General features: G+C 37.8%; 1 protein-coding gene across 1 annotated transcript; it reads left to right on the plus strand.

Annotated features, from left to right (window-relative positions):
- Window positions 1-8,648: 8,648 nt before the first annotated feature.
- LOC145102431 (heavy metal-associated isoprenylated plant protein 26-like) lies at window positions 8,649-10,680 on the plus strand. Its single transcript, XM_079039826.1, has 2 exons — window positions 8,649-8,802; window positions 10,066-10,680. Exons 1-2 carry the CDS (start codon window positions 8,719-8,721, stop codon window positions 10,447-10,449), a joined length of 468 nt encoding a protein of 155 aa, XP_078895952.1. The 5' UTR covers window positions 8,649-8,718; the 3' UTR covers window positions 10,450-10,680.
- The last annotated feature ends 3,257 nt before the right edge of the window (window positions 10,681-13,937 follow it).

Consider the following 13,937-nt stretch of genomic DNA (forward strand, 5'->3'; position numbering starts at 1 on the left):
TGGTTAACGAGGTGCCCTAGGAACTGGACCTCTCGCAACCAGAAATCACACTTGGAGAATTTGGCGTAAAGCCTCTCCGATCTCAGAACTCCGAGGATCTCCCTCAAATGCTCCTCATGCTGCTCTCTGGATCTCGAATACACCAAAATATCGTCGATGAACACGATCACCGACCGATCCAACATCGGCCTGCACACTCTGTTCGTGAGATCCATGAACATTGTTGGGGCATTGGTGAGTCCGAAAGGCATCACCACAAACTCATAATGCCCATAACGAGTCCTGAACGCTGTCTTCTGGATGTCCTCATCTCGCACCCTTACCTGATGATACCCCGACCTCAAATCGATCTTGGAGAACCAAGATGCTCCCTGCAACTGATCGAACAAATCATCGATCCTAGGCAACGAGTAACGGTTCTTGACCGTCAGCTTGTTCAACTCCCGGTAATCAATGCACATCTGGTGTGAACCATCCTTCTTCTTGACAAAAAGGATAGGCGCTCCCCACGGCGAGCTGCTCGGCCGAATAAACCCCTTCCCCAACAGCTCCTGAAGCTGCGAGGATAACTCTTGCATCTCTGGTGGTACAAGGCGATAGGGCACCTTGGCAATAGGCACGGCCCTCGGAACCAAATCGATACTGAACTCCACTTGCCTCACGGGAGGCACACCCGACAACTCCTCTGGAAATACATCTGGGAACTCACGCACTATCGGAACCTACTTAACTGACCTCGGTCTCCCTGAATCAACCCGCGTATCCATCACATACGCCACAAAGCCCTTACAGCCCTGCTGTAGACACTGCCTCACCCTAGCGGCCGAACAAAACGCTGACCCAGAACGTGTGCCCTCACCATACACCGTAAGAACTCCCCCACTAGGGTCTCGTATGGTCACCAGCTGCAGCTCGCATTCGATAACCGCACCGAATCTACTCAACCAGTCCATGCCCACAATGACACAGACATCACCCATCGCAATAGGAATCAAATCAATCGGGAACTCAACACCGAAAATCTCGAATACACACTCTCGGATCACCTCTGTGGCATAAATCACCCTCTCGTCAGCTATGGAAACTCTCAGAGGCCGGCTCAACGCCTCACGACTAACACTGATATGCTGACTAAAAGCCAAAGATACAAAAGACCGACTCGCACCCGAGTCAAATAACACCAAGGCAGGTACAGAATTCACAAGAAAAGTACCTACGCATAACAAAATATAAGCACAATATCTCAACATCAAAATAAATACATGAAATAATACATACCAGCCACGACATCGGGCGCTGCACGGACCTCCTCCGCGGTCAACTGAAAGGCTCTCCCTCGTGCCCTCGGCGCTTCGGCCTTCACTGGCCGACTCTCGGTAGCTCTGATGGCGGCAGGGGCAGGTCCCTGAGGTGCTCCCTGTGCTGATCCCCGCAACTGCGGACACTCTGCCTTCTGGTGTCCAGTCTGATTACAGTGAAAACATACTGCAACCCCCTTGGGGCAGTCCTTGGCCATATGCCCCTCCTTGCCACATTTGTAGCAAGACCCTGCTTTGCACACTCCGTCGTGGCTCTTGCCGCACTTGCCACAAGTGCGGCCCCTCTGGTTCCCTAATCTCGAATCGGCGGGCTTGGCCCACTTGGCTACCGGCTGGGACTGCGCCGGTCGCCGATCCCTCCCCTGAGACTCAGCCTCCTCCCTAGCCCGAGTCTCAAGCTCTATCTCCCTCTTTTGGGCATTTGCCTGAAGCTCGACAAATGTCCGGTACGTCGAGTTCGCCACGAACTCACGTTTGTCCCTCCTCACAATGCTGAAATATCGACTCATACGTGCCTGCTCGGAGGACACGTGCTCTGGGCAGAACATTGCCCGCTCATGAAACATCCTCATGATCACAGTAACAGACTCAGTACCCTGCTTGAGGGTCAGAAACTCCTGGGCCAAACACTCCATCTCCACCTGGGGAACGTACTCATCTCGGAACATAGCAGTGAACCTCTCCCAGGTCATTGCTGCAAGCTCAGCAGGCGTATAGTGCGTCGTCACAAATTTCCACCAGTCCTTCGCCCCCTAGCGAAGCTGGTTCAGCGCGAACCGGACTCTCAAATGCTCAGGAGATGAGCAAGTGAAGAAACACCCCTCTATGTCTGAAATCCATCTCATCGCCGCAATCGGGTCCCGGGTCCCATCAAACTCCGGTGGTTTCGTGTTGCTGAACACTCGGAACAGCAATGCATCACCACCCTGCGGCCTCGTCGCAACTATGGCTGCAGTGGCTGCAGCAACATCAACCTCAGAAATAGCAGCGTACTTCTCATCAAATGTCTCTATCAACGTGGTCTTGATAGACCCGAACATCTCTGGTATCTCTGCCCTGATGGCCGCAGCCACCTCCTCCTGGATGATCCTACGGATCTCCTCATCCCTCGTGCCACTGGTCCCTGATGTCTGGCGAGTCCCAACCATGATCTCTCTCTCTGAAATACAACATAAGAATAATATCAGGGACTCGCTCGAGTATACTCACACTCGAGTACTCCATCCTACTTGTTCCCTGGTACTCCAAAGATTCTTACTTGGACTGTGCACTGACCCGGTGTCTTCAGTAGTACGGGCCCAATACTACCGTCCACACCGCATCAGCATCCACCTCAAGTCCTCCTCCCAGAGTCCCAAGTCCCAAGCACTCTACTCTCTCTAATCATATGATACTCACAACAGATCTCTCAAAATCTCCTCGTTGCTACCTAACCACTCTGAAATATTTGTAGCAGTAAGACTCCTAGACTCAGGCATCACATATCAGGCCACTCTAGTCCTAATAAGAATACCTAGTCTACTCTAGCATGCATATCATAGATCATCAGATAACATATTAAATCATATATTATAACACTTATAATGATGGTATTTTGGGAAATCACCGTTCGGGCGCTGGCTGTTCATACACACGACTCTGCTCTGTTTATCTCGCAAGTTCTTCTTTTGAAAACTTGTTTTATTATCAAAAATTTTCTCAAATCCTCGGTTTGAGTTCAGATACGCTCGAAGGTGCACCCGAATCCCTCAAACCTAGGCTCTGATACCAACTTGTAACACCGTAAAAATTAAAACAATTTTTCACTTTTGAAAACACATTTTTAATTAAACAATTCGTTCACAAAACGTCATAACATCAAGTTTTCAAATCACAATGTCTCCCAAGATCAAAATACATCCAATTCCCATATGTGTGTACGAATCAAGCCGGCGCCTTCCCGCGGTCATCACTGGTACCTGAAACACATAACACTGAACACTGTAAGCATAAGCTTAGTGAGTTTCCCCAAAATACCACAATAATCACATAATAGCCACTCGAGGCTGTAACTCTGTTAACCCTCTGGTCAATGTGTCTCAGTGGGGCCCTCCAGCCCCAACTCTCTATGGGCCCTCTGGCCCTAACTCTAGGGACCCGAAAGTCCCAACTCTGTAACTCTGGATCATGCATATCACATATCACAATAAATCACAACACATAATAACATGCAATCACACTGGCATATAACTCTATAATACTCTGTCTCTTAACTCTGTTACCACACTAGGTAAAGTATAGTGAGAAGACTCACCTCGGGTATCTCGGTAAATCTCTGACTCGGTAAATGCTGGCCTAGCCTCCGTCTAATCATATAAAAATAATACTCTATTTAGTATAACCCTCAAGGCTAGACTATGCTCTCTTATGGCACTCTCAGAAGGGTAAAAGACCATTTTACCCCTCCCATAGCTCAAAGGCCCCACAATAGACCATACCCTAAAAGTCAACCAAAAGTCAACTCTCCGGGTTACGCTGCGCGTACCAGATGTGTACGCTGGGCGTACCCGGCTGCACCATAGAATCGGGGAGCGCCTCCCAGTACGCGGCGCGTACTAGGAATTACGCTCGGCGTACTCCCCTGCATCAGCCCTCTTGCTCTTGAGGTCTTAATCAGTTAAGACCTACATCCATATTTTAGATCTGACCCCTTCTAAGCCCCTTAATCCATAAAGTTGATGACTTTAAGCCTTTGCATGGCTGAACAAGTCACTAACTCCCAAAATGATCCAACCTTCAACTCTAGAAGGCTTAAAACACATGCATGACTCCAAAGTAACATCCAAGATGGGAACTTTATGGCTCTACATCACTAATAACACTGAAAAGGGACATATGTCGGACCATGGAGTACTTTACACTCATAAAGTCTCCACCTTTGGGGGTTTTAGCCCTAAAAATGACACATAATACAACAACCAAAAGAAGAGGAAAGTTTTGAACTTTATACCTCCAAGAGTAGCTCTTTCCTCTGTAGATCTCAGATCCAAAATGGCACCTCAAGCTTTAGCCTCCAAGTTCTCCTTTCCTTCTTCTTCACCAAGCCTCTAAAGCACCAACAAGCTCAAATCAACACTCTCACACACTAAGAACGATGGGGCTCTCTTTTAGGGTTTCACTCACTGATATGGAGGCTAAGGAATGAGCCATAACACCCTTTAAATAGTGCACAAGGAGGATTAGGGTTTTTACACCTGGGCCGGGTACGCCCGGCGTAACTCTAGGTACGCCCAGCGTACCTTGCCGACTCCGCGTCCAAATTAAGCGCGTGAGTACGTGCAGCGTACCCCCTTGGTATGCCCAGCGTACTCACTTGCTAAACATTCTCCACTCAAGGACTAAACATGGCAATACAATAAAGAACAAGGATGAAAGATATGCACCTGAATCTCGGGGTGTTACATTTTCTCTGTTAATTTATGACAAAATTGCAAAATGGTCCCTATGGTATGCATTTTTTGGGGGTTTTAGTCCAAACCACGATTTTTTTGGATTGGTGGTCCTTTTGAACTAGTTTCGTTGCGTTTTTGGTCCCTCTAAATAGTGAAATGACTGTAATACCCTTGGGGTATTTATTTTCCATTTTTAAATTCATTTTTTTAATTTAATAATTATTTATTCATTTTAATTATTAAAAGAATGAGAGGGCCCACCTCTCTCTCTCTCTCTCTCTATCTCGATTTTATAAAGTCAAAACCAATTTACCAAGAATCTAATAGTGAATCTCCATTTAGAACTAACAGGGAAAGCCCATACAAAGAAAAAACCCAGAAGAAATTCTTAGCCCCCACCTCCATCGTTGTCCTCCTACTCCGCCACCCCTTTTCTCGTTGAAACCCACCTCCAATGCCACTATCATTTTAGCAGCGACGTCAATCTTCACCGTTATCTCCCTCGTTCTTCAACTTATCTCCTCACTGGTGCTTGTTAGCAAGAATCGTGCTCCAATCGAATTGTATTGACTGGATTATGTTTGTAATTAACATGGAAGAAGAGTAAGAAAGGTGATCGACTTCAAGTAGCAAGGGCTCAACAATATTGTGTCAAATTATCTCAAATATAGGGTTCTAGAGCACCCAGCTATCGACGGAGGCAGAGATGGGTGGTGGTGTTAGTTGGAATATGAAGAGAGGAAGAAGATGATGATGTTCGTGAGGAAGAAGACGGGTGCACTCCAGGTGCTCGACCTTATGTCTAGCTTAGTCTTCGGTCCAATTCCTCCGTTAATTGGCTTTCTAAATCAACTCAATCTTCTACTTCTTGCCGATAATTCTCTAAATTTTCTGGTGTTTGTTTTAATTGGATTCTTGTCTAGGCTTCTGGATATTCCGGTGGATAGAAACAAGATAAGCAAGGAGACGAGTCAGTTTATTTTTTTGCTCGTTGTGAAGATGGTTTAAGGTTCCCTTTATTCTTTGTTTCTTGTTTTACCCGATGCTGTGAATCAATGGGTTGGGTGCGATTGCCATTAGTGCATAACAGACACACATTTGTTGTGTGTAAAGTGTGTTTATGTCTCTATGTGTTCTTAATTTGTAATGTGTGTATGTATAAAGTTTGATTGTGAGGATAGTCAGAATAGGCAGTGTCGGGCGGTGGCAGTAGGTAACCCCGAATGTCTTGGTGGCCGGAAAAATGGCTCCACCTCCGGTGGGGAGTTCTTGGTCGTAAATGAAGAAGGATATATATATATATATATATATATATATATATATATATATATATATATATATAGAGAGAGAGAGAGAGGGAGATAGAGAGAGAGAGGGGTGGGGGAGGTGAGAGAGAGAGGGGGGAGGGGGAGGTGGGCCCTCTCATTTTTTTTAATAATTAAAATGAATAAATAATTATTAAATTAAAAAAATGAATTTAAAAATGAAAAATAAATACCCCAAGGGTATTACAGTAATTTCACTATTCAGAGGGACAAAAAACGCAATGAAACAGGCTCAAAAAGACCACCAATCCAAAAAAATCGTGATTTGGACTAAAACCCCAAAAAAATATATACCACAGAGACCATTTTTACAATTTTGTCTTAATTTATTCCAAATCTATATTCGCAAAAATGGCGCGACACATAAACCCTATTTAAAATAAAAAAACAAACAAATAAACCCTAGTTAAAAACAAAAACAAAATCATTCTACCATAAAGCATAAGTCGAATAACATATCCAAAGAGTTCTATAATTTTGAAAATGCCAACTTAGATAAAGAAAATTAATAACATATTATGTTGTTTTTTTATTAACCATCATACAATATTTTTTAAAAATAAATAATTGGCAAAATATTGAATTCTATAAAACCTATGAAATTTGTACGGTTTAACGATTCCAAAAAATATTTTTTATTATTTAACTATTGAAACTCTCAATTTTTATGTAAAAACAATATTGTTATTCATTGCCAAAAGAATTTAATGTTATTTTGAAAAAATAAAATCACATCAAACCAGAAAAAGAATCTTTAGATAGTTAAAAAACTAAAAAAATAATTTTTTTAGCGATTCGCCAATTGGAAAACACATAAGGGTGGACGGAGTCCCACCCATGTGTAGCCTTCGATGTTGGTGGGTTGAAGAGGCGAAGTCGTGTTCATGTTGAAGCAACATCCCGTCGAATCATGTTCTTAGATCTATATGCTCAAGAGTCATTATCGAATAATATTTGCTAATAACATATGATTATATATGGTCACACCTTAATCAAATTGACACATATTGAATATTTATTATTAATATGATTATTAATAAATATGAAAACTATTGTATTAATTAAAGAATTATTATTGTTTTATGAAAATAATAATTAAAGAGAGTTTAAAGTCGTTGTTATATCATACGATTTGATTTAATAATTTATATTCAAGTTTTTGGTCACTTTGGTTACCATTTAACTTTGTTAGTATTTTAACTAATCTAGTTGGAGTAACTAGTCAACACACATACACACACACACATTTTTTTTCTCTTTCTCTCTCTCTCTCTCTATCTATCTATCTATCTATCTCTCTCTCTCTCTCTCTCTCATTTTTCTCTCTCTCGGGGCAAAAATATCAAAAGTATGGGAGGTTGCTTGCGAACCTCCCTCTTACACACCTTACTTGCAAGATACCACTACTTTGCATTAATTGGAAGTATGAGTATTAGATCTTGCATGTCGGTATACACAAGGAAGGGTAATTCTTTCATTTTTAACTAATCTTTCCCTTAGAACATTCTCAAAACCGTGAGCATGTATGCTCTCTCAACCTTGCTCCCTTTTGAAGCTAGTTACAAGTATCGGTGTTCTAAAGTGTTTCTCCTTTAGTATTTAATTGTGCTAAACACTTAAAAGCTTAAGAAGTATTTCACACAAGAAGGGAACTAGCATTTCATTGTGTCTTACTCTTGATGGTGCTCGACACAGCACTTGATTTGGTGTACCCGCCGATGCTAAAATGGCACCTCAACCAACGCATTGCCTTTTGCCTTCGACCCCGTTCATCCTAACAAGGCTATGTGGTGTAATTTTCTTTTCATTTTCTTTTTTTTTCCACATAAACATCATCTCCTTTCCGACAATCTTTCATTTTTTTTTCTTTCAACCTATATTATACTTTCTTTTACCTTTCACTCTTATTTTTTTATTTTTCAATCTAAAATAATGATAATGAAATTTTAGATAAAGTTTAAGATAATTAAAATATTTCATTAACCTAAACTAAAAAAATACATTAAATTAAACTAGAAAATAAATAAATTACATAATGTATTCAACTCAGTATCTAAACCAATGTATACGGTAAAATGGATCAAAAACATATACCATTAGCAATATTTTATGTTATTGCGAAGTTAGAACAAAATGTCAATAATAAAACACATGATTTTAGGATAACATATACTAGAAAAAATGTACTACGTCTGAAAATTACACCATGACAGGAAATTCGAATGGCGGTATTAAAAATTCATGCGCTGACTTCGTATACAATACAATAGCAATGGAGAGAAAGACAAATGAGACAGTATAACGTGGTTGAAACAACAACAGGTCAGATTTGCGGGCACAACCCTAACCAACACGATATTCCCACCACGCATTATTGCCCGCATTGGACATCGCTGACATGTGTTGTTGTTGGTATAGCCTAAAAATTATTTATACATTTAAAAAAAAAAAAAAAAAAAAAAAAAAAAAAAAAAAAAAAAAGAACTTAGTGCACATGCTTTAAAGTTTAGGGACTAAAACTTCTAGAGTGAACAGAAGTACAAGGGGGGCAATAAGAAACTAATGACCCTTTATAAATTCAGACAAGGGTTCATTTTCAGAATCATCTTCCTGTAACTCATAATCTACAAAGAGAAAGAAAAAATGGGGGCTCTAGATCATCTCTCTAACATGTTCGATTGCTCAGGCGGAAGTCATCATAACCACAAAAATCGCAAACAATTACAGGTAATTTTTTTCACAAATTCTTACGAGCTTAATTTGCTACTTCGTTTTCGGATTTCGATCCAGTCATTCTTCAAGTTTCTATGAACTGAAATCATGCTGTTGTTGTTCCCCTTTTGAGATATTTTAAGGATCTGATAAAAAAAAATGAACACACGAATGCACACTTCGATGTTACAATATGCTTTATCGTGTTAGTAATCGAATCTCAAGTGTTTGTAGCATTTGGAGTTCAAAAGTAGTAGAACTATTGTTTATTATTGATTTGTAACTAATGCAGTGCGAGTTGTACGAATAGATACTCTGACTGTTTTCAGAGCTTATTAGGGTTCATGAAAATCAGAGGAAAGTGACAGAGAATGGTTCTACTTGCAAATACCTTACACGGGAAACTCAAATTTCTTTATTAATTTATTTGACAACTCAATATTCTATGAATTTATATAATAATGTTTCAGTTTATTATCATTATATCAATTTATATAGTTACATATTTTTTATCCATTTGTACAATAAAATCGGTAAACTTTTTATCACAAAATTATTGTTAAAAAATCAATCTTATGAGCGATTTCCCACTTGCTTTTTTTAAGAATATCCACTCAAGCAATTGGGAAATGCAATCTTATGGGTTTTGAATAATATCTAAAGTAGCTTAATTATTAACATATAGTAATGATTAACATGAAGTTAATTTTAGAAAGTCGTTGCATTATTGAAGAGATTTTAATTATTTGTTTTGGGTACTACAGTACCCCCCAACAACTCTTAGATATTTTGATATCAAGTAGGCCCTTCAACTCTAGTAAAAATGACCTAACATCAGTCACCAATTTTAATTTCAAAAAGTAATCAAAATATCTCATGTTCATAAAGTAATAATTGATATATGAGTAGAGACAATTTTCAGAAGATATATGTATTTATATTTATGTAAAAAAGTTATAAAAGTTGATACGATACAAATAAAAGAGTTGTATAAAGTTTTTAGTCACGTCAATAGGATAAAATGATACTATAAGAAACATTGTTGCATAAATATTTAAATATTTAGTCGATATCATTTTTTATTTTTTTGTTCATTGTACTTTCAAACTTTTTTTTCATCTTAAAGATTATTAATTACAACAATATGTATTATTTTCGGTATTTTTTTTCTTCATCAATATATATATATATATATATATATATATATATATATATATATATATATATATATATATACTGTAATACAAATAAATGAATGTACGATGCTATGATATACAGACAGTCGAGATTAAAGTAAAGATTGACTGCGAAGGATGTGAAAGGAAGGTGCGTAGGTCCGTTGAAGGAATGAAAGGTGTAACATCAATAAACATTGAACCAAAACAACATAAGCTCACAGTCACGGGCTATGTTGAGCCACACAAGGTTGTGGCGCGTGTGGCTCACCGAACTGGTAAAAAGGTTGAGTTGTGGCCCTATGTGCCATATGACGTGGTGGCCCACCCGTATGCTCAGGGTGTGTATGACAAGAAGGCACCGGCTGGGTACGTGCGGTATGATCAAGATCCAGGGGGGCGCCATTTGGAACGTGCGAGCTCGACTGAGGTTCGATACACTACGGCTTTTAGTGATGAAAACACGGGTGCATGTGCCATCATGTGATGTGGTAATATATACATTAAGTGCTTTATGTATTAAGTTTATTAAGTAAAAAAGAAAGATTTGTTTGAAGCTTAGGCCTTAGAGGCTATCAAGTTTATGGTTTTGGTTGTTATTATTAAAGTCTATTATTGTTTTTGCTAGAAATAGTTCAAACTATGAATTATGTTTTAGGAAAATTCTGTTCGTTGTGATTCAAAGCTTATAAAGATGTATAAACTTTTTAATTTTTAATTTATTAGTTGATGGATCTGTTTGATAAAAAATAGTTGGGACATTTATTTTTACATAAATATTCGACAAAAGTAGATATAAGCTTTTAAATTCATTAAAATTACATAAAACTAACGGATAAAAACATTAAAAACTCATTGAATTAGCAAATATATATTTTTTCTTTAATTCAAGGTTTTTTTTTTTTTTTTTTTCTAAAGAACATAAAAGCTAAAATACTCTAGAGATCGTTGGCAAATACTTTTAAGTTGTAACTTTTGATTACACTAATTTGTAAGCTTGTGCCAGAACAGTCATTTGTATTTTGTAACGTGTGAGCACGCCTCAATAAATTCTCGAATTTTAAATCATTAATTTATAAAAAATTTATACACAAACTTCTAGTCATACTTTATATGTTTGTTTAATCCTCGAAAATATTAAACCCGGGGATTAATAAAATACGTGTCATACAAACTCATTATTATTTTTATATTATTGTTATTTTTAGAGTAAATTACACAAATAGTCCCTATGGTTTGGATAATTTACAAGTTTTGTCATTAGTTTTTTTTTTAATACGGACCATTCCTGGCATTTAATTTTGTTTCGCGTTTAATCTCTTAAGGAAATAAAATAACTATTGTCTTATCCATATATTTTTAAGTTTCTCTCTTTGTTATTGCTTTATTATTGGTTAAAAGTTTTATTAGTCAAAAAGTACGAGTTAACCATGAAGAGATGGGTGAATGATGGTAAGCCCACATATTTGGTGCGTTTATGGATTTTTTTTGACAAACTTGTGTGGAGGAGATTAAAAGAGAAAACAAATACTTCATAAACCAAACAATCATATTTCACTATTGTTTCGTTTGATTAAAATCTCAAAATACATAAAAGACGAAAGTATATTAAAACTTACAACCCGACCCCAAAGTTCACCAATAATATCCATCGGTTTATATGTTTTCCCCTATACAAATACAACTTGGTGTAAAGTTTGCCCTAAAGTTTCCTTTTAGTAGTGTTGCTTTGCATTCTTTGGCGTCATTTAATGGTTTTCTCCAATGGTGAAATAAACCCAACGATTAGAATATATCATATCTCTAAAAAAATTAAGATTAAATCAAATTAAAAAATAGAGCAAGAAAGTTTACAAAGGCTAATGTAAATCATTACATTCATACATAATAGTACTTGTAGAAATGACATGACAATAAGGTGGAACTCTTACCTAGTAGTACTGCGATATATTGGACCGTTGAATGTGTTGGAGCGTATTGGAAAGCAAGCTTACCGCCTCGAGTTGCCAAACAAATTAAAATGAATACATGTTGTGCTCCATGTGTGCTATTTGAGGAAATGACTTGGCGATAAGGTGGAACTCTTCTTCCCTATTGAAGAAATTCAAGTGGATGAGAAGAAACGATAATTAAAGAACCTAAAGCCATCATGGATAAGAATGCCAAGAAGCTAAGAAGGAGGATAGTTAACTTGGTACTTGTCAAATGGAAGCACACAACATGATCAAATCTTACCTAGGAGATTGAATCGGAGATGAAGAAAAAATATCCCCATTTATTCTCGGACGTTAGGATTTTGGGGACAAAATCGTCCTGATGGGAAGGTAATTGTAACATCTTAAAATTATGGCTGGATTTTTTTTCAAAAAATATAATAATGATAAATAAAATAATTTAAAAACAATAAAAACTAACATTTTGGATTGATAAAAATAAAAATTTGAAGATTTAGTGTCATTTTCGATAAATTCATATTTGGCATTTAAAAGTTTAAAACCGACAAAGTTGAGCTTGACCGAAATTTAATCCAGTTGGATGGCTTTAGACCTCGTAAGTCACATTATGGGTGGAAAATGAAGTAAAATGTTAACTCTCTAAGTTATGTCCCATATATTAGAGGTTTGGGTTATTTTTGTCAAAAACATGAAATTTAGGGTGGAAATTGAAAAAAGTCAAAAATAAGAGCTTTACTCTCTTAATTTCAGCAAATGGAAATCTATTGAGAGAGGGAAAGGGTTGTGTAATGACGATTTCTTCTTGAGCAACCCCTATGATTCAATCTCAAGCTCTTTTGGTTTATTTGGTACAAGTTGTGAAGGAAATTAAGGGTTTCAAGGTATATTTGCTTCCCTTTGTTGTAGAAATTTGAAAACCATAGATAAGTATGAGCCTAGATCTGGTTTTTATCTCATATTAGGGCTAGGTTTTGATTTCTAACAAGTTTATGTTGATTATTATGATTTACAAATCAAGTCTAACATCTCGTGGTGGATTTGAGTTTGAACTAGAAACCCCCTAAAACGATAGTTTCTTATGATTATAATGTTGTTGGTGTTAGATTACTCTCTAGGTGGTTCTATTACCATTATTGATGTTTTGACGCAAAAATCATCCATGGATGCCCAGACTTATGAAAATGGTAGAATCAACTATTATTTGGATTAATCTTGTGATGGAAGTTTCATTTGGGGTTAGAATTTATTTAGTGATGTTAACAATGTAAAGGGCATCCATAAGTATGGATTGATGTGTTAGATTAGACTGGGAAAGCTAGCATTAAGAATCACCTCATTAGTTTGTGATTCTAGTGATTGTTGGGACAAATGGGCAAAATAGGAATTGAAGAAGGAAATAGAGAAAATTTTGAGCTTGATATTATCATTAGATGTTTGGGAAGTATATTATTCATTTTATTTATGTTAGATTGATTTGAATTGAGTATATGAAGTACAAGGTTATACCATTTAGTCATTATGCACATTTAGCACTTATTGTTGGGTTTTATGTACACTAACATCCCTATGGTGCACATACAACCCTAATGCTTTGGATCTAAATATTCTATAATTGTACATGCAATATTCATTTTCCAAAGCATGAAACCTAACTAGCATGCAACTTGATATATGAATCATAAAAAAACTAGTTAGAATATTACCTCTTGTTGTAGCTTATGGACCTTGGTCTTATAAGAGCGTAGCACCTCAAGTGTGATGCGTCAAACAAAGTCACAAACACCAATAACAATTTGATGAATATGAGAGAAGTTTAGGAGACACCAAAACTCAGCTAGCTTCTTCTTGAAATGCAAGGGGTGCCGATTTTGGAGCTAAGGGAGCACATTTTGTAACATCCTGTTTCGGATCATTCGTGATTAGGGTTCGTGGGCTGCAACCCAGGCATGAGGAAGTCTCGGGGTTGCAACGAGTTACTAGAAGCGTAGGGCATCTCGTCACCTTTCTGTGGGTATGAGGT

Source organism: Lactuca serriola, chromosome 4, assembly GCF_051521515.1.
Source record: "Lactuca serriola cultivar US96UC23 chromosome 4, Lser_US96UC23_V15, whole genome shotgun sequence".
Taxonomy (NCBI): Eukaryota; Viridiplantae; Streptophyta; class Magnoliopsida; order Asterales; family Asteraceae; genus Lactuca; species Lactuca serriola.